Raw genomic sequence first — 21,297 nt, forward strand, 5'->3', positions numbered from 1 at the left:
ATGTAGCCCTCTGGGGTGGATTCGGATCACCTGTGGCTTCATTACAGGCACCTGTGTTAATTTACCTCACGCTGGAAGCTGGAGTTAAGGGTGCCGTATTTCCGGCGGTATTTGTGCAAGTTTTTAGTGCTAATACCACCGAACATGGACTTGTGATGCAGCTGTGTTCGCACCTCGTGTGGACGGCTGTATTTGTGCCGGCTGTAATAGAGCCGGCTGTAATAGTGCCAGCTTTAATTGCACCAGCTGTGACGGCGCCAACTGCTTTAACAGTCACCAGTATTTGCTCCAGCTCATGATCCGGCAGAGTGGTATTGGCAGCGCTAATTTCATTACCACCACTTTTAAGGGTTACCGCCAGACTTGTGATGAGGCCCAGTGTCTAAAGAAAAATGGAGCGAGGTGTTGAAGTATAGTGTTGCAACAAGTTATAAGGTACACTGCTGAAGGGTGGCCAAAGAAGCAGAAATTAGAACAAAAGTTTGCAGCGTTTTGGGAAGTCAAGTAACAGCTGTCATCGGATGGAGGAATGTTAGTGAGAGTACAGAGTTTAGTACCTCCTGTTTCCTTGACAAAGGAGATAATGGTTTTGGGACATGAAGGCCACAGAGGGGTGACCTGAAGAAAATAAAAGGTGAAGAGAAATACTGGTGGCGAGGGGTGGATGTAAATGTGGAAACGGTGGTCAGAACTTGTTGGCCTTGCCAGAATTTCGACAAAAGTTGTAAAGTGAGACTTGAGATATTAGGACTGTGTCATATGTTGAAATCTGACCTAGGATTTGTAATTGTTTTGGTTGATCGTGTTTTGAGTGAAAGTGGTGTGCAGTTCAAGGAAAGGTTAGTGAGAGAGTTTGTGAGGGAGGCTTGTATAAAGTGGAGGTTTATGGCTTTGTATCATCCTGAAGCCAATGAACTTGTGGAAAGGTACAACTGGGTAATAGTGGAAAAAATAGAACAGCCTGTGAGAAATGACTAGGAAGCTAGCAAGACGGTATAAGAAAGAGTGTGGCGTATAGGGATGTCACTTAAAAGTATATCACCTTTTCTCCTCATGGAGCGAGAGAGCCCAACACCAAACTTAAGCCAGCGTTGATAAATTCCTTGGTTGGAAGCAAGGATGTCTCGTCGGGATACATCATGTGGCAAATAGTTATAGGCGAAGACAATACTGGAAGCCAGGAAACTTCTCACTTTTGTATATAGCCACATTTGAATATATCACCTTCACACAAAAATAATTGTCCTTGCAATTGTTCAAGTGAACTCATGTTTTATTATGAGCTGTGCAAAACATCCATCCCTAAAACCCATACCCACCCGCCTCCTCCATCCCCAACAGCCTTACCCACCCATATCCACCCACCTTCCCCATCCCCAGCACCCATGCCCACTCATCTGCCCATCCCCAACAACCATGACCCACCCACTTCCCCATCTCCAACACCCATCACCAACACCCATCACCAACGCCCATACCCACCCAGCCCCTCATCCGCAAAAACCCATGCCCACGCACCTCCCTTGTGCCCAGTGAAATAGTGTCATGATGAAATGTTCATGGCCTCTAATCCCATGCCAGCCTGCTTGGACAGTATACAGGCCACAAGGAACGGTGCTGTGGACTTCCAGACAATGCCCCCTCTGTTGGAATGATGGAGGTGGAAGTCTCAGACGCCCAGGGCTGGATCTGTTGAAGGGTGAGGAGCATGCTGGAATGCATAGATTTGGCAAATGCCAAAATTCCCCCGGTGAGTTCCCTCACGCTGTGGGCCACAGCTGTGTTTGTAGCAGTTGCCATTGATAATTGTGGGCACTGGTGGTCCAAAGATCTGGGTATTCATCTTGAGGAGTCCCTTATAGCCCATAGATGCTGCACCTGCATCTCTGCCATGTTCTTGAGGTTCATCTGGCTGCGCTTAATGGTGTCCAGCCTCCTCTAGATGGCATCTATAGAATGATGTGGCACAGCATGGAAGGTGCCGGGGCTGAAGCAAGAGAGCCTGAACCCAGTGTCATCTGCATCAGTTGTATGACTACCACCACTCCCTTTATCCAGCTCACTCACCCTGGCGATGTTGAATGGCTGTCTGCCTCAGGTGACGAGAGGGAGTCAGGGGGCAGATTGGTGGGTGCAGGTATTGTGCCATGTGTGCCACTGGCTGGTTGTTGCTCCTCGGGTATCACCATAGAGGTCACTGTGGTGTGGTGGTTGCAGCTGCTGGGGGTGCCGCAGCTGCATGCGGTGTGTCTCTATCTGTTGCTGTGCCATCTGTGCCATGTTCACTGCAGGGACTGGAGGGACTACTGGGCACACTTATCGGGACTTATGGGGACTGTGCCTGTCTCACCACTTTTCACGGATGCCTTGGTGCTGGTGTGCTATAGCCCTGGTGCATCACTTCTGATCTTCCTCCTGCTTTTGCCATGGCAGGCCTGTGCGGGGGGGGGGGGGGGGGTGGTGGTTGGAGGGTTGCCACAAGTGGAGGTGCCCTGGGAAATGGTCAACCCGCCTCATTAGGCGAGTCAACTGCGAGCCTGTTGGCTGGACAATTACATGCTGCCAGTCATCATGCATACTTGTTCGTGGACTAGCAAGATACTCATGCAACATGATGATTGGTAATTCAACACAGATTTTGTCTGATGGGCAGAGATGGTGACAGGCCAATGTGAACAGATCATGCAAGGTGGGAGTAGTGTCTGCTGAGGATGTACATGACACATGCATGGCCTCATTGGCTGTTGGACTGGCAATATGGCCTGTACATGTGGTGGCGCAGGTAGGAGACTTTGCCACTTGGAAGTTCACAGCACACATGGGTGCGTCTCATTGTTTGATGGCCTCACATGCACATTTCTCATACAGTGCATACGTATTTGCACAGTATCCTACCTTCTCTTGCACACCCATGTGGTAGCAGTGCCTTTGTACACATTGCCATGTGTTTACCCATTCCCATGTCCATTGGGCCCATCTATGCTAGGGGTAACATACATGGGGTGAGCTTCTGGCCAGTGCATTCTCATGGGAGAGGGAACCTATAATGGTTAGTGTGAGGAGGATGAAGGATGAAGGGTGGAAGGAGTCACAGGATGCACTGTACTACTAATTAAAGGATTGAACAATCTTACCTGGTCTTCTACTCCGTTTGTGCTAGGAGAGACACTACAGAGAGGTCAATGTAGAGGTCAGAGTGGGCAGACTGGTCAATGATAGAGTAGAGGGAATCGTCAGATAAGAGGGAGTTAAGTTCAAGGCAGGCGCCTGCAGAGGTCTTGGGAAGATTAAAGTCCCTCAGCATAACAATGTGGATCTCAGTAGGAAGTGACTCAAGGAGAAGGGTCAGATCTGGGAAGAAGGAGTTGAGAGGCTCACGGGATTGATAGAGAGCCAGAAAAGTGAGAGAAGTGGGAGTGAGGAGTTGAAAGGTGGCATATTCAAAAGAGAAAGACGATGTCAGGCAGGGGGTAGAGGGTCAGTGTTGAGGGTCTTATTGATAAGGAACCCGACACCACCGGGAACACACCGAGATTTACATAATGGTCCTTATTATAAGTGACCCAGCCCGGAAATAATGGTGCCGGTAACAAGTTACGGCACCTTTTCTGGAGCTGGGAGTTCATGCCCCTACTGGCAGGTTTTTCACTGAAGCACTGGCACTGTTACTAACAGTGCTGGTGCTCGAGGGTTTCCTATGGAACCCCATGGGAATGGGAACTTACCGTACTGCCGCCCCGCCTGTGATATCCCGGTAGCACCGGGATGTCAGGTAGCAGTAACATTAATAAATGGTTGCCGGCAACCCGCTTGTAGCACCGGCGGGTTACTGGCCACCTTGTAATGAGGGCCAATTTGTTTATAGCATAGAATTTAGATTTCAGCAACACCAAAAATATGGAAAATGGTATAAGGGGATAAGATAATTGTTGAGAGAGCTATTCAGGACCTATGTAGCCATTCATTTTGATATTCTTTTTATTTTGACCAGATGTCATCAGAAAGAGATGACTTTGAGTACTACTCAGTTATTCGCCTGAGCTCCCCTTACTCTTTGTTGTGTTTGGATCTTTACGCGTGTTTCTCAGTTAAAGTTGCGCACATTGGGTCACTACTGTATCTCAGTGAGCATCATGGACCTGAAGAAGAATTCACTATGGGAGAGAGGCACAGCTGCACCTGACTGATGAGGCCCAACAAGGCTGAAACACGTGTATGGGGTTGCTGTTGGTACTCTTGTTCAGAAGGGAATTGCCATAGCATTTCGGTGCTGGACTGCCCATGTGGGCGGGACAAAGACTGATATGCAAATGGCTAATTCCCTTCTGTGAAAGGTACAGTGAGCAAAAAGCGTGTGCTGCAAACTCTCATCTCAGAACAGGTTATCATGCCATGTTCTTTCTGGAGAGGAGCGCCTGCTACCTTTTTTGAAAACACACTGTGGGTATAATCGGCGTTCCCTATCAAACGTGAGACTCATGTTAGCAGATGGGCCATTTATTGAATGTTTAGATTTTTAAACAAGGGACGGAAATGGTCCCTTGGATGCTGAGTTTATATTACTATCACATTTGTCATTTTGTTATTGATACAATTGTGTGTAAAATCATTGTAAAAATGAATATAGTGTATTTTTTCTTTTTGTATTTTGTTTATAATCCTAATAGGTGAGTTTTTGGGGGGATTTACGCTTTATGTAGCTGAGTAATTTCAGAAAAGTGTGAACAATACATTTAAGAGATTCAAACACAGAGCACAGTGGTCCCCGTTTGATAACTGTGTGTTTCAGTATCCTTTAAATAGTGCCAACCAATCAGTGGCTAGCAAGAAAATTGTAACATTGCTTTGGTGCTCAAAGAAGAGGTGGAAATCGGAGCATAACCCTTTCTCTGAGGAAAGTAAATTTTGAGAGACACTATACTCCCAGCGACAGAAGCTATTAAAAAGAAAATTAGTTCATTGTAGCAAACATTGTAAACATTTACAGCTGGCTCCATAACACAGAACCAGCATTAATGATGCTGAGGCTGAATTTCCATGGGGACAGCAGCCATGCTAATGAGGCCCTGCCCACTCCACTCCCACAGATGATGCTGGTTGGAGGTTAATGCCAGTGTTTCTTAAGCAGAGGGAAGTTCAAGCAGGCTTCTGCAATGGGCAGCAGATGACCTCTGGAGGTAGCTGTGGCTACCACCAGACAGGACACCACCACTGAGTTCCACAATGAGGCCATAATACCTTTATAAATGTGGTACTTACTCACCTTGTTTAGATAAACTACTGAATCAACTTGTTGTAGAGTATCTGAGAAAGGTTTAATGAATAGTACAAATAAGTCCCATGAGCCGTAGCTAGCCACTCTTGAAACCCGACCCTGAAAGTATTCTTTTCTCTTTTAACCTAGATTGTAACCCGTAAAAAATGGCTGGAGTGATTAACACCCACCGGACATTTGCAGTTTTCCCCAGAGCGGCCGTGCACCCGATGGATGATGAAATTGAAAGGATGGAGAGCGGCGAATGCAGGTAGGTCTACCCACCCCTGTCTAAGCGTCCTCCTACATGAACCCTTGCGCTCTGTGTCTAGGAACACTCCCGATCTAGGTTATCACCTATCTGCGCATCATTGCGCAGATCTGCATTTTCAGGTATTGTTGTTGGAATAAAGAGAATCCTACTATTGCTAATAAAAGCTCTAATTTATCCTTCAGTGACAACTGTCTCTCGTAAATTCAGCCAATACATAATGCAAAAGTGGAACATGCCTTTGACACAGGTCGAGCATTTCATAGCAAATACATGACACTCATTCTATTAATCATCGGAAGAGCATTGGCCATGGGGGCTATACTACTGAGGCCCACCTTATTGCAAGCTTACGCGCTGTCTCTGTCAGGGCCGCATAGTGGGAGACAGAAGGGAGAAGAAAATTGTGTAAAATGGAAGGTCCCATCTCAAAAAAGGAAAGGGGTCGCACAGGTATCCAAAGTTTGAAATTACCCTTAAGAGGACCCCACACCAAGCAGCGCAGAACTGGTGTCATCAGCAAGCAACACAGAATTCCCCTATCTCAACGGGCACGATAGGCAAGCCACTAGCGGCCCAAACTAGCAGCACGGGGCATGAAAATAAGCCAGCATGAGGGATAAGAGGGTTTGGTGAGAGGTAGGGAAAGCTGGACAATTGCAGAATCTGGCCTGGAGACGAACAGTAGGGAAGGCGGGTGACCGCGGTACTGCTGCGAAAACAAGACCTGCGGCAAGCAGGCCCTCAGTAAGAAGACCCAATTCCTGGGACTAATCCCTGTGGTACTGCTAGTGTGCAAAGCAATCATGTTTAATCGTGCCCTAGGTAGCTGCCATACAGGGGAACACCGTCATCAAAGGTCAAGTAGTGGGGAACTATGACCCACCTAGCACAAGAACTAGCTAATGGAACATTGCTTGGCATCTAATTCTGAGATTGTCAACCCAAGCTAGTTTTGTTGCTATAATGGCAAGTTATTTGGCGTTCCTTTGTGGACAGTTTCATGGGTTTAGAATTATGGCTGGTGCTGTAGGTAAGAAGAAATAGGATGAGCTCAACCTCCATAACATAGAACCCTTTACATTAGCTTTCCCGCATAATGTAACATGTGAGGCCTCCTTCTCCAATTTAACTGGAAAGCCATCACAGCATGAAACTGTAACCGCATGTAAAATGAAGCATTGGCAATGCCAACAGTTTTGGCGTTTCCTGTTCTTTGCATTTTGCATTTGTAGGCACCGGGGTGTAAGGAGGAGAGTGCAAAGTGTTAAAGGAGGATGCAATAAGAGGTGTGCAGTTGGGCAAGACAATGAGAAGGGGGATAGATTGAGGGAGGAAGCCATTGTTTGAAGGTGCCATCGATGATGAGGAAGTGGAAAGTGGAGCGAGAAATGGTGCGAGTGAGAGGGTAAGAAATAAAGCGAGAGCGTTAGAGGAAGTATGAGAGGGGGTGGAGAGAGGTGGTAAGGTAGGTGGCGGATAGAGGGTATAGGTTGGGTGGGGCTAGAGGGGGTAGATGTAAAAGCTTTACTTTATTCTAGGGGTGCTTTGATAGGACGTGGAAGGTCAAAGGGGCAGTATGTGGATCTGGGGTGCTGGTTAGCACACACATGTGACCTGCACAATTTTGATGATCAACCTTTGAACCAGGGGTCTGTGAAATTTCACGGATTCCCTTTGTAGAAGGTGACAAACCCCTAAAAGCCTGCATCTTCCATATGCTACCTCCGCTTACCTAATAATACCATGCAAACTTGCCCGAGGTTTTACTCTGGTGGTGTACAACATACCATTGAAACTCAACTCTTCCAATTTGCTAGAAAAACGCACGGTCTTGCTTGCAAAAGGATGGAGATGGGAAGAATGAGATTAAAAGTGGAAATGCCACGAAGCAGAAAAAGAAGTGCAAAATGGCTGCGCTCTTGTTTTAACACACACGGATTTCAGGTGAGCGCCAGCAAAATCTGCCCATTTCCCACCCAGCTGCAGTAACATTGCCTCCCTTCAGTCTTCAGCTGAGTCCAGTATTACGTTCAGTAATAGAAAGAACAGGCCACTTTGCCCCATTGAAATGAGCAGATCAAAAATGTAACCACTTCATGAGGCTGGACTGTGTGATAAACAGAATAGGTTTCTGCTTTAAAAAAAAAAATTCAAAAAAAAGTCAGTGCGTTTTGTCGTAATCTGTGCAAACACATTTTCAAAAGCTCGTGAAAAATTCAAGAGACAAAACTCGGTCATCTTTGGAGCACACTAGTAAACTGAAAATGTAGGTGCCAGATATGTAAGACGCAGTCACCAGGTTAGGCACCAGCAGTACTGTCCGGCGTGTCTAAACTAAGATATGTGCACACCTCTGCGGCATTCCATCAATTAACAAACAGAACCTGCTCTCAGCGCGGGAATGAGGCAAACTGACACATGGAGAGACGGACAAAGAGATGGGGAACCAGGGGAGAGAGGGACACACAAGCACAAGCACAAAAAAGAGAGTGGGCGTGTGAGACAGCAGATCAGTGGGGGTCATTCCGAGGTGGGTGGTAGGGGAGTCCGGGCACCGGTAAGGAGACCGGTGCCGGTAATCCCCTACCGCCCAATTCCGAGGTCCCTTAGTGGGAACCGTAAGGGACGTGTGGTCAGACCACACATCACTTACGGGTCCCGCTAAGGGACCAGGGTGCAAATAACAGGCTTGCCATTCGCGAGCCCGTTATTTGCGCCCTCTATATTCCCATTGAGCCCTATGGGGGCTCAATGGGAATGAGGAATGGTTTTGTCAATGGGGACTAACCCGTCCCTCCAGGGTCGGAATGGACCGGTAAGTCCCCAATGAACCAAACCGGATTCGGTACCGGTATGAGAGGCAGCCATGGAGCTAATTGCTCCATGGCTACCACCATACTCGGAATGACCCCCAGTGTGTCAGGGGAGAACAGCTATAGTCAGGGAATGGTAGAGTAAGGGAGGGAAGGAGAAACAGCAAAAGCGAGAATAGAATATAGGATTAAAGAGAGAGAGGAAGGCTATAAGCAGGACTGAAAGAAAAGCAAATAGGCGATTGGATTTTTGAGAAAAGGAGACAGGTGAAAGAATTCAAGAGAATGGAGAGGATGAGAGAGGCGGGAGAGTTAGTACGATGACATGGGAGAGATGCAATGGGATGGAAAGAGAGGGTGACACAGAGGAACGGAGAGTGACACACACACGAACAGACTGCGACACAGACTCAAGGAGGGGGCAGCTAGAGGGTGAATAAAGAGACAGGAGAGAAGGTGGCTGAGGCGAGAGAAGATGCATAGAATGAGTTTCTTTGGATGTGCCTTCGGTAGCCTAGAGGCCGGATGGTAAGGGGCACATCTGCACTCAGTGGAGGGGATCCCTGGCAAGTCGCTGCAGAGCGGGATCGCTCTCATCTTTCTCTCTTTAACAGGAACAAATGGGAATGAGCAAATCAATTTACATGGCACATTAGCAGGATGTCAGTGCCTTAGCCCTTCCCAAAATGGTTGATTCTCCCTATGCCTGCCCTTGCTGGGGGTCCTGCCTCAGTCTGCTGGATGTTGTGCAGAGTAATTCAGTGACACAGGCTGACGAGGAAGTGGAAAAGCGACAGCGCACTCAGACCCTGCTGGGAGTACGAGCACACTGTGAAGAGGCTAGCTCGTGGTAAGGGCTGCCAGTCAGAGGGTGTAGTTCAGCCCTTGCTAATGTATTGAAAACACTTCTTTTACTGAAGTAGTTCCTATGTGAATGCAAATGGCTACCTTCCCAAAAAAGGACATACTGCAGACCCCATGAAATCACAGTGACATCACTAACATATTGCACACTTGACCAACCCCCACAAATCACTAGATGAACATTTTTGGAGACATTTTAAACAAAAACCTAACTATTACACTACCTTGTTTATTTGTAATAAAAAATACTGCGAAACGTGTAACATGACTTGAAAGCTGTAGTAAATATATTTTAAAGAATCAATCAAGTCAAATAACCTTTAAATAACATTAACAGATTGCGGCCACCATTTTGGAAGTAAAAATGGCTGACAAATAATACCACACCATACAAATTCAGCCAAAGAGTGCAAAAAGAGGTGTGTTTGAAGGGAAAGTAGGTGGTGAAGGGAGGACAATCCTATAGATTTCACTTAGCAATGGGCGTTAAATGCGTGAGACACAGAGCCAAACTACAGAAATCCAACCTCATATTATTTGTTCATTTGTTCATTTATGATGTGCCGGAGCCTGCAGGCATCTGCATTGAAAAGCATTACAAACCTACATTCAAAGCCCCTATTTCAAGCTCTCATGTTAAAGCTCTTATTCTAATGGCAATAATGTTGGCTTTAAGGGTAGCGCTTTCAGCACCACCTAATAGCCAAAACTAAGAAGCCACAAAAACTAGTAAACATCAAACTCAGACAGGGCGTGATCAAAGCAATGTGGATGGTCTGTTCGAACCGTAGGAAAGTATAGAACTAGGGAGAGGGGGTTAATTCTAGTGTTGCTGATGAATTCTGAACAGAACAAGCAGATCGCTTCAAATTCAACTGAGCACAGTGGAGGCTGAGTTCCAAGGAGATACCCGGTCATCATAGGCTACATAAATATCAAGGGGTGATACTAAAGTGGTTTTTAACCAGCATATGGAATAGCTAATGGAGGGCCTAGGGTGGGTGGTTGCCCCTGCTGGGGCATTATAAGATCCTGATGCACCCTACTAATACCCACAAAGTATTCCTATGCTATTAACAATGCCTTGATATGATATGATGTGGCATTTATAACGCGCCTATACACATGTTTTTCTAGGAGCGACGAGACAAGGAGGGGGAAACAAAGAGGCCAAAATAACGATCTTACTAGGCCTTGTGTCATTCAGATTGTGCACGTGTGGGGAAGGGGGAAGGGGAGAAGTGCCAGGGGGACGCAAAGGGGGATGTGCAGTTAACTCACAAGTGCAGCCAGCAGGTGGCTCATGAGTGCAGAGAGAAGGGACTGTAGTGTTTCAGATACAGACCCTTAAGTGCTGGGGAGCCCGGAGGCAATGCAAGGGCAACTGGACATGCAGGAGCCTGGGCCCAAGTTCAGAGGGTGACCAGGTGACCAGTGCACGGAGCAGTCAGGTGCACCAGCAGCGGATAGGAAGAGAGAAAGCGGAAACAAAAAGGAAGGTCTTGAGTTGCTTCCGCAACCAGAGGTGGTTCTGCTCAAGTTTGAGAGGGGCAGGGAGGCTGTTCCAGAGGAAGGACCCGGCCGAGGAGATAGATATGCCCCAAACTCTCTGCTTAGGGAAGCGTCTGACCCTCAGAGAGTTGGAGGTGGATGAGCGGGGAGCTCGAGAAGGAAGTGGAAGAGAAAATTGGAGGTAGAGTGGTGCCAGGCCCCAGAAAGCCTTGTGGATGATGCAGAGGGTCTTGAAGTTGATCTTTGCAGCCACGGGAGCCAGTGAAGAGATTTCAAAGCTGGAGAGATATGATCCCTGGGTTTGAGTCCAAGGACAAATCTCACAGTCCTGTTCTGTATAAGTTGTAAAGGTTGAAGAGTAGAGGCAGGAAGATTTAGAAAGAGGCAGTTGCAATAGTGTATTCTAGAGAGGACCAGAGCCCTGGAGGTAGTGAGCTTCTGGGGGAATGTGAGAAAAGGAAGAAGACCTCTGAGGAGGTGCAGCTGATAGTTTGACTTCTTAGAGACCTCAGAGATGTGAGGAAAGAAGGAGAGGGTGCAGTCGAAGATGACATCAAGGTTCTTAGCCTCACAGGAAGCAACAGGAAGAGGGCCCAGAGTGGGTGGCCAGAGAGAGAGAGAGAGAGGAAACGAGGGTGTGGATGTCTCAATGAGGAGGATCTCAGTCTTACTGATATTAAGGCAGAGATCATTGGCAGCACACCTTTCCTGAATTGCAGCCAGATAGTCTGGTATGAGAGAAGAAGCAGAGGTGGCTGAGGGGAGCGTGAAAGAGAGCTGAGTGTCATCTGCATAACTTTGAAAATTGGAGCAGAAAGTAGCAATACGGTGGGCAAGAGGTGCCAGGTAGTGGTTGAAGAGCCAAGGAGAGAGGTTAGACCCCTGGGAACACCACAAGTAGAGTGAGAGATAGAAGAGAGGAAAGACCCCAGGTGGACCTAAGATGGTCGGTTGGTGAGAAAGGAGGTCAACCAGGCCAGGGCCTGATCCGTAATACCAAGGTTGTTGTGGAGACGATTGAACAGGATGACATGGTTGACCCTGTCAAAAGCAGAGGATAGATCGAGGAGAATGAGGACAGAAAGGTGATTAGAGTCAAGTTTGGAGAGAAAGTCTTCACGGGTGATCAGGAGAGCAGTTTCTGTGCTTCTGGCATCTCTGAAGCCAGACTGGTGCTCAAAGAGGCAACCAACAGATTGAGTATGTAGATTAAGCTGGGAGATGGCCAGCTTTTTCAAGAGTTTGCCCAGGAAAGGAGTGATGGAGATCGAGCGATAGTTAGCCGGAGAGGAAGGATCGGCCAAGGGCTTCTTTAGAAGGTGTGCACAAGAGAGTGCTAAGGGGGGCAGGGAAAGGTTCCAGTGGCAACAGAGTGATTGCAGAAATCGGCCCAGGCTGGAGCAAGGGTGTCGATGTGTCCTTGATTGTTCTGGATGAGCAGGGGAGAACCTGCTTTGATGAGACGTTCATAGATCTGACTTTTTTACAAACCTTGTCAGGGGTGAACAGGGGAAAGGAGGAGAAAGGAGGAGGAGAGATGGCCTCAGGAGGGCCAGAAGTGGTAAAGGAGGAGGAAGAGGAGGTAGAGGAAGAGAGGGTGGACAGGATGTCCTGAGCTTTAGAAGTGAAATGAGAGGCCAAGCCCTTGCAGAGAGCCTGGGAGGGCACAGGGGAGGTAGAGACTGCAGCAGGACTTGCCAGCTCCTTGCAGATTTTGAAAAATGTGGCTGAGTTGTTAGATGCTGCAGAGATGCAGGCTTAGATGTAGGCTCTCTTCTTAGAGAGGACAGAGAGTCTGTACTTCGGAGCGGGTGGCAGGCCAGTTTGTCAGGAACCCTACCCCAAATCTGGCACCAAATCTTTCCCCTGCCAGTGCCTCTCACTTAATTTTTCTTTCAGTTCTTGCTTATCTCTGATGGAATATCGAGAGCACCTTCTTTTGTAGAGCTTTCCTAACCTTGATCGGAGTAAGAGCTCCTGCCCATTATCCTGCAGGCTCCCCATATAAAGTGTCTTAGGAGTCTGCCTTTCTCACTCTGACTCCTACTGCTTAAAAAGCCAAATTCTAAGACTTTTACAAGCCTTTTCAGAAATAGGTGTTATTATGTTATGTTGAACCAACTTCAATAGCACATCATCACCGCCAAAGAGGAATCTTGGATCTTATCGAGTGTATAAACACTAAAGACAAAACTAAAAACAACATAAACACCAACTAATCATGATATAGGATACTTTGGGGAGAATTCCAAGTGTGCAAACCATACAAAAGTCTGATTACCTTCTTTGTGAGTTCACTAAATCCTAATATGTATTGTTCAGGGCTCCAAACCTTCCCACGGGCAACAGCTTTCATTTTAGAATAAACTAGCGTGTCCTTGGGCGTAAGCTGGATGATAGAACATGTGCCTTGTTTCTGTAAACTAAGCAACAGGGCAGCCCCCAAAACACTTGAATCATACCTTGGAGCATAAAGGCTAATACCAGTCCTTCAAAGTATTCAAAAATATCCTTCCCCATGTTATAGGGTTGGAGTGGTTGGACGGGCGTCTGGAGCTAAGGCTTGCACAGAGCTCCAGGACTCTCGGTACTATCCTGCATGCATCCCTCTGATCCTCTAGTTCTGACTTGCGCAACCCAAACATACGCATCCTAAGGGCATAAGACCTCTCTGCTCCTGCTCTTCTAGGGCTCGCTAGCTTCCTTTCCTATAAAAGGAACTTTACTTATTTTCTGGCATAGATCCCAGAGTGCTGCAAGTTTCATGCACTTCGCAGTATCCATGTCCAGGTCTATTTCTAAAATAAAATGCCTAACTAGTTCTTTAAATGTCTGCATAGTTCTTTTATTTTGGTTGCCTTTGCTGTAGGAATAGTCCACTACTAAATCCCTTTTAAACACCAGTGTGACAAAGGGGCGGAAAGGCTTCTATGTGCTATGTCTAAACCTGTACCACATCTTAGCTCAGAAGTGTTTCTGTTATAAAGATTAAGTACCGAGTAGAGGGCATATCTTCCTCTCCATTAATGGCATAGGCCAAGGGCAGGCTGCCGTCTTTCTAGGGATGGGGATCAGCAGGATAAGACTCAACATTGTCAGAAGATCAGGATTTCGAGCTGGCACAGCAGTATTCAAGCACTTTGGCTTGCCTCAACATATCACACACACATCTACCGTTCCCGGAGACACCGAACGAAAGAAGCAGGACCGCTGCAATTTAGCAACGGCCCGTTCCCAGCACCAGTGCAACTCATGCTAACTATTGAACCTTCCTATTGGAAGGAAGCTGAGGGGAATATGCACAACCATCACTTTCTGCAAGCACAAGCAGTTTATGACAATATAGGGACTCAATTTGGGTTGAGTACTACCTAACCTGGAATTCCCCTTCTGTACATTGGAACCCTGGGGAAGGCGTAGAAGGGGTGGAATTGAGATCCTTACTTAATTGTGACTTGTAATTTCAGCAGAAACAGTTTGGAATCTACCCTTACTTGAAACATGTGTCTATTACAAATGGCGCGTAATATTTGTGTTTACCTTACCCCACGGGAATCGACTCCTTACTGTGACTGTCTATTTATAACATGGTGTAAGACTTTTCTGAATGTTTAATGGGCCAGACACCCGTGATGAGAATATATTGTTCTACAATGAACGTAATTTCTAGATGCCCTCAGTTCTATCCCGACAGAACTAAGTTGCAGTTATGAAAAAAACTTAAAATGTTAAAACATATACAATGGTTCATCCACATATTTTTCCTATTTCATCATATGGGCAGTTTGATGGCTTGTGATAGTTCAGATACTGCAGTAATATCTAGGATTTAGCATGGTTTGACCTTCTCAAATAGAGACATTGACATTGGCAAGCAGCTAGAAGATGCATAACCTCTGTGTGGACAGCTTTAAACCAGGTAGTTTGACTGGCCATGAGCTGTCAACAGATCCAACAAATAACCAATGGAATGGGGGGTTCCTGCTGCATTTATAGCTGAATAAATGGATTGGTGGCTTCCAAAACTCCAGCTAAGATCCTATCAGGCACCTGCTTAAATGAGTGTCTATGCTTTTCTTTTACACTAATACCCAACGTGCATTGCTCCCAGTGGAGTTCCTGTGGAGGAGAGCTAAGTATGTGGGGGAAATCATAAATGGTAGAAAAGATAATTCCTGTGCCAGAGCTCCCGGGTTGTCTTGGTTCTACCAATGTTCTGCTTCCCTGAGAACAAAGGTCTCTGCCTTTGAATATCTTCCCTTGCCAAAATCACCACCTTCTGGAAAATACTTTAAGGGTATATTATAGGTCCTGACCAATCTGTGGAGGCCCTTCCCCTAACATGCTGGTGAGGTGTGAAACGGTCACTTGGGGTTCACAAAGTGCTTCCTGAAATGAGCTGGAACCATCTTGTGTTAGTTCTAAAGAGGACATTTTTGCCAGAAATGGCCCTTCACCTTGGGTACCATTGTGTGCATTCATGTTGAGTATCTTTACTTCTTAGAAGATGTATGTGGCTGTAACCTTGTTTCTAATCAAACCATAACATTCTACTTTGTGCTGTGACACTGCCATCAGGTACAACTGAATATTTGACATTGAAAACTCAAATTAGTTTTAACATAGGGCTTTATGAATTGAAATAAAATCTTCATTAATATCAGGTGGTTTTGGCCTGTAGCACATTTTCCTGATAAATAATATTATAGTTTGCAAGACCATTTTCTTTTAGTACAGGTAGGTCAGAGGTGTCAATATACATCTTTATGATATTAGTCCATCTTCCCAGCTCTTAATACAGCTAAAATGAAAATGGCAAAACATGTTCTAATGGGCATATTTGATGCAGATTGCAACATTTGTATATGAAATGTGACCATACCATCTTTCAGCTCCTGGTGCGTCCTTGGGTTCGGCACAGCAGAAGTATACATGTATCTGTTATATGGATGCAGCGATTATAATACAAACTCAATCATCTAGAGGTCAGCTTGGTATAACCACTGACACATATAGAAAACGTCTGTATGGCAGAGCCTGCTTTAATGCTGAAAACCACCTTCACTTTGCATTGCAAACTCAGTAGAGTGAATCTTTGCAGATGGAAATCTGTGACCGGAACACAATAAAGATGTGAATACATTATGAGAAAATAACTCCAGAAGGCGAGACCCATAACCTCTGGGAGGAGAGGAAATGTTGCAGGTCAAGGATTCAGTTTTGCTAGCATTACATTTAATTTGGGTACCATCCATCCATGACACAACAGCACTCATTCTCTCCGTTAGCCAATGTTTCAGGCTTGTCATACCACTGGAGATTCTCAAAAGATTTTGAATGTCATTGGTGTGTCTGGAAAAATAGAGGCCATCATTTTCAATAAGTGTGGCCAAAAACTAACTGTAAGTTCAAATTAAAAAAAATGAGTGAAAAAGTAGAACCCACAAGGAGCATTGAAGTGGGAAGGAAAAGGGAGTAGTGTTGGCACCTGTATCGGTCTGATCTAATCAGTCGTGGCAGGCGCACCAGCAGGATGCCATGGTAAATGTTGACAAATGACACTGATTGATCAAGCATTATCAAGACCATGATACCGCCATCCTACTGGTATCATCTACCACTGCAACCAAGATTGATTTGGTACTTCGACGAGGATTGAAAGAGTCCCATAGATTGGGGTACTCAACAAACATTTTGGAGATGGATAGCAGCCAAAGCCTTCACATCCATGGCCAAATAAGGCCTTGTGGAAAGGTGTAATAATTTGCTGCCTCTTTGCTATTGAGTAAACTATTCTTGGGGGATGGTACAACTACATCTTGAGTTACGTAAGCTTATTCGAAAACATCCTTCTTAAAAATAAGGACTTGATCAGAGACCTGAAATCAGTGGCTACAACATCAATTCATGTTTTAACCAGGCTTACCCACCAAGGATCTAATGGGGGATCTGGAATTTAGCTTTTAGGCAAAGCAATTGAATGAAGTTAAAGGTAGAGGGTATCAATGATACTGCGGGCTAACATTCCTAAGGCACATGGCCAGCAACAGAGATCATGAGTCTAGCTGGGGAACAAAAAGAGTTAAGCAGAAAATATGGTTTTGGAGAATGCAAGAAAGCCAGAAATATCTCTGATTTCGGGAGGGACAATGGGAGCTTGTTCCACAATATGAGGGCTAATACTGGAATATAACGCCCACCTAACTGAGCCCGTCAAAATTGGGGAATAGACACTGATCAGATGGCCAAAGTGTGCGGGAAGGGATGTAGAGATGAATGTTATCACTACAAAGGAGGACTTGACAAGATAAGGCATGATATGTGATTTATTTTGGTAGTTTTATACAAAGCTTTGTGGAAATGTGATAAGATCAGATATGATGAGACATGATAAGATTGATTAATATATAGAGTGTCTGTTAATGATACTGAGAGTTGGAATAAAGTTTGGTTAAAGAAAGGGATGGTCCATTGCAGGAGTGGCTCTATAAACTATACAGAGAGATTCCAATTTAAATTTTCCTGAAGGGAAGCCTACAGAATGTTGTCCATAGTGGCCCCGTGGGCATGTGCCATGGTGAACTTGGTTGCTAGCATGGCTGCAGAATTTGTTTTATCTGCCGGTGGTGCATGAAGTAATCAGGCAATACTAAATACAAGGAACTGCCACATTCTAATCAGGTAGAAGCCAGTAAAGAAAGTAGGATGGCTGTGAGATCCATGGGCAAAAACAAGATAACCTTTTTTTAAAAGGTGTTTTGAGCCAAATGCAGCTAGTAGATGTGACTCATACTGAAGACATAGGTCAATATCCTGGTGAAGTCTAAATCCCAAATTACGTACAATGGGTATAGGGACAGGCACAACGGTTTTAACTCTAGAGGCCAAAAGTGTTGGCCCCATAAATCAACTCTAGCTCCCATTATCAGTACCTCTGTCCTCTCTGTATTTAACTTCAGTCAATGCCCAGCCAAACATTCGTCAACCACCTAGACATTTAGAAAAATTGTTTCACGTGGCACCGAAATCCTGGTGAAGTTGGACCAGGATCTGCATGCCGTTAGCACCTGAATAGAATTGAACCATGGATTAGGTCCTGCTAGAGAGGCTGGAAGTAGATATTAAACAGTATGGGCAGAATGGAAGCGTGTTGAGGGATCCCCTGAGTGAGAGGGGAGAAGGCTGCAAAAGATTCCAATTTGGTTTGGCCTTCCAGAAATGATTGGAACCAGGCCAGTACCCAATGCCTACATTCAACAAACACCGACGGAAAATGGAGTGGTTGACTGTGTCAAAAGATGCAGAGAAGTCTAACAATACAAAGGCTGAAGTACTGTCAACATCAGAAGAGAGGCGAAGCATCATCAATGACAGAACAGCACTCCATATGTGACACACAGGGCAAAAACAAGATTGTAAAGGGTGTAAGACTCCCTAAGATTGAAGGACGTCTTGGAGACAAGGATAAAAAGCAATCTCTAGCACTTTATCCAGATCTGGAAGGAGCAAAATGTGCCTGTAATTGGCCCTGATAAGAGGGTTCAAAGAAGGTTCCGTTAGTAGAGTTAATAGAGTAGCTGCTTTGTAAGGTGCCAGAACCACCCCAGAAACTGACTTTGGGCCTCATTACGGGTCCGGCGGTAACCGTGCCAGTGCTACCGGCAGGTTGCTGCAGACCCATAATTATTTACTGGAGCTGAACTTCCCGGTAACACCCGGGACCCCAGCGCTCCGAGAAGTCAGGCGCCGGCAAATTGTAAGTCCCCATTCCCATAGAGTCCTATGCGACTCTATGGGAATGGGGACCACGGAAGTACCGACACCGTTGTTAATGGTGCTGGTGCTTCCGTGATGGCTTGCCTACCGTGGCCGCTGTGTCCGGCAGGGTCAGTCCTGTCGGGCACAGCGGCTCCGGCAGGCAAACCTGTAGTGTGCCAGTCCTGAAACAATGGTGCCAGTAAACTTACTGGCACCGTTGTTTACGGACCGGCACACTTATAATGAGGCCAGAATTCAGAAACTGAGTATTCGTAACACTGTGTCAGGATTTGACTCACTGAAACCACACAGGAACGGATGTTAGCTGGCACTGATCCTCTCGAGATAATGAGGTGTGCCTAAAAGATGGAGGGCTAGGACCAACTGGGCTGGTCAGGACAAGCATAGGTGACTTCCCTCAAGTGTGAGGCATAAAAGCCAGAAGGACAGGGATGGCAGCTGCACAGTAAAACTACAGTGGGGCTGCAGAGAGGTAAGGAACAATTAACACCTGATCATAGCTAGTGTACTCTCACTACTCAGGTGCTCAGGCACTTTGCAGACCTCAGACTCACCAAGGGGGAGGGTCTGATGAATAGCCATTCCGGTTAAATCAACACTGGGCTGGCACGGGGGCTTGTGAACTTGTCTGAAGGCAGCATCAGGGCTAGGACACAGAGAAAAAGCTTGAGCAGACAAGATCTTTCACTGGAATTGCGGCAGGCGACGTAATAACAATAACAAATGATATTTCAGGACAAAGGAAATGGGCAGAGAGCCAGCTATTGTAGACTGTTGTGACATATGCAGGCGGGGCTGCATCTGGTCCTTGATAGCTGAGCTCATACAAAGAAACACAGACAGAATGAACTCCTGCAGTACGTCCAGAAGGCTCCAAGACATGTGGAGCGGGTCATCTGTAGGAAGACCTGCGCTGATTCTTGGCACAAGGTGTCATCTGATAGACCCAACAACAGTCTGCAGTGCTGTCTGGACGTACCTGGGAAGGCCCATTTTGCAGCAATACAAAGAGATGCCACTGGTTGGATGACCTTGAAACACATAAGGTAGCTCAAGTCCAGCTGCTAAGAAAGCTCTACTGATGGCAAGAGGCACCTGATGGCTTAAAGTGCTCACTGTAGGTTTTGCTCCTTTGTCTGCAAGTACCAACATGAAATCACATTCACAAAGCGGTCTGTGCGTTCTTGATAAACCAGTAGAGCTGCGCTAGCCTCCAATGTACGGAAAACATCCTCTTCAGGAGAAGAGGGGTCTGGGTAGAAAACTGTCAGGACTATCTCCATGTTAACCTAGAATCCATTTTTCTGACAGTTGTCACTATCTTCTGGACGTCTGTCATTTCCTTAGAGGGAGAAGAAGCAGCGATTAATACATCATTCAAATAAGGAAACAACTCACCCCTTTACCTTATAACAAATGTATCAAAGATGCAAACACTGTTATGAAAACTCAGGACGCTGTAGGCCGCTCAAAGACAAGTACCCTGACCTTGAAACGGAAATGTCCCAGGTAAAATCTCAGGTATTGTTGGTGTGCCGGGTGTATGTGAATATGAAAATAGGCATTTCTAGATCAAGAGATGCTAGAAAGTCTTCTGGTTCTTTAGTGGTATAATAATTTGAAGGACCACCATTTTAAATGATTCCGAAACTGCAAATGTTCTTACTGCCTTCAAGTTAAGATCTGCTCTGTACTTCCCGCTCTCCTCTCCCCCACCCTCCCCACCCGGATGTTTGTCTTGATAGAGAAAGTGATTAATACATCCCTGATCCATCCTTTTCTGGAGAAACCTTGTTGGTTGCGCACTTGTCTAGTAGGTCCATCACTCGTTGCCAGAGAACAATCTTTTTCTCTTGACATCTCATCATTAGGGCTTTGATGACTACATGGTTTGCTATGAGTTTGCTGAATTCTACTGAATGGCCTTCCCTTAGTATTTTCAGAACCAGTGGTCTGAGACTAATTTTCCAAAATCCGGTGAAACAGTTGCGACGAGGTGATCAGGTACGGTTTCCCAACTTGAAAATACTGATGTAGATGTCCTGATGCTGGAAGGTGGAGCAGTAACCCTTGGGTTAATATATAGTCATGCCTTTTGGGGAGGGAGAGGGGGAGTTTGGGAGACTGAGTTGGGCATATGTTGATGCTGAAGCCCCCTGACCAAAGGTTCTTGCACGAAAGGAAGGCCTAAAGTTGCCCCCTCCACCCCCACTGTTGCCAACAATTGACCACCCCTTTGGAGGGGGAAGGATTGTGGTTTTGCACATTGTTTTAAAGGCTGTTTGATTTCCCAATTTAACAGAGTATGCTTTTGTATCATAAGACTGCCAATACACGGCAGCTGCTCGGGCCTGACAGAGTCCTGAGGCCCATTTCAACAGAAATGGTTGAAAGGCCCTGGCACCATTACTGGGGTGGGGTAACAGTTGATGCAGCCAGACAGCAGGGGCATGTTTTCTTACTGGGGCATGGTATTTCAGACACAAGGGCAAAGTCAAAGTGATGAGTGTTCTCGCATGTGGGGTGAGAAGAGGTGGGCAATTGTGTAGCCAGTAAAGACATGTTGTCTATGGCATGGCATTAAGTACTGGCATTAAGGACAAAGCCAACATTATTAGTGTACTTACATGAGGGAGGTGGGGCATTTGTGTAGCCAGCAAAGACATTTATTTCTTACTATAGCACAGCATTGTATACTGGTATTAAGGCAAAATCCATAACCAAAAAAGTATAACAAATAAGTGATGGGTGGAAGGTTTTGAATACATCTGAACCACTGGCACTGCTCTGGGCAACTTTCC

General features: G+C 46.0%; 1 protein-coding gene across 3 annotated transcripts in view; it reads left to right on the top strand.

Annotated features, from left to right (window-relative positions):
* Window positions 1–21,297, top strand: part of CNGA1 (cyclic nucleotide gated channel subunit alpha 1) — a 397,841-nt gene that overhangs the window by 224,333 nt on the left and 152,211 nt on the right. For all 3 annotated transcript variants that reach the window (XM_069631708.1, XM_069631706.1, XM_069631707.1), the window contains one exon: window positions 5,405–5,525. In XM_069631708.1, coding sequence (XP_069487809.1) covers window positions 5,422–5,525 — 104 coding nt within the window. In that variant the 5' untranslated portion in view covers window positions 5,405–5,421. The remainder of the gene's footprint in view (window positions 1–5,404; window positions 5,526–21,297) is intronic.

This window comes from Ambystoma mexicanum, chromosome 6q, assembly GCF_040938575.1.
Source record: "Ambystoma mexicanum isolate Mex_15411 chromosome 6q, UKY_AmexF1_1, whole genome shotgun sequence".
Taxonomy (NCBI): Eukaryota; Metazoa; Chordata; class Amphibia; order Caudata; family Ambystomatidae; genus Ambystoma; species Ambystoma mexicanum.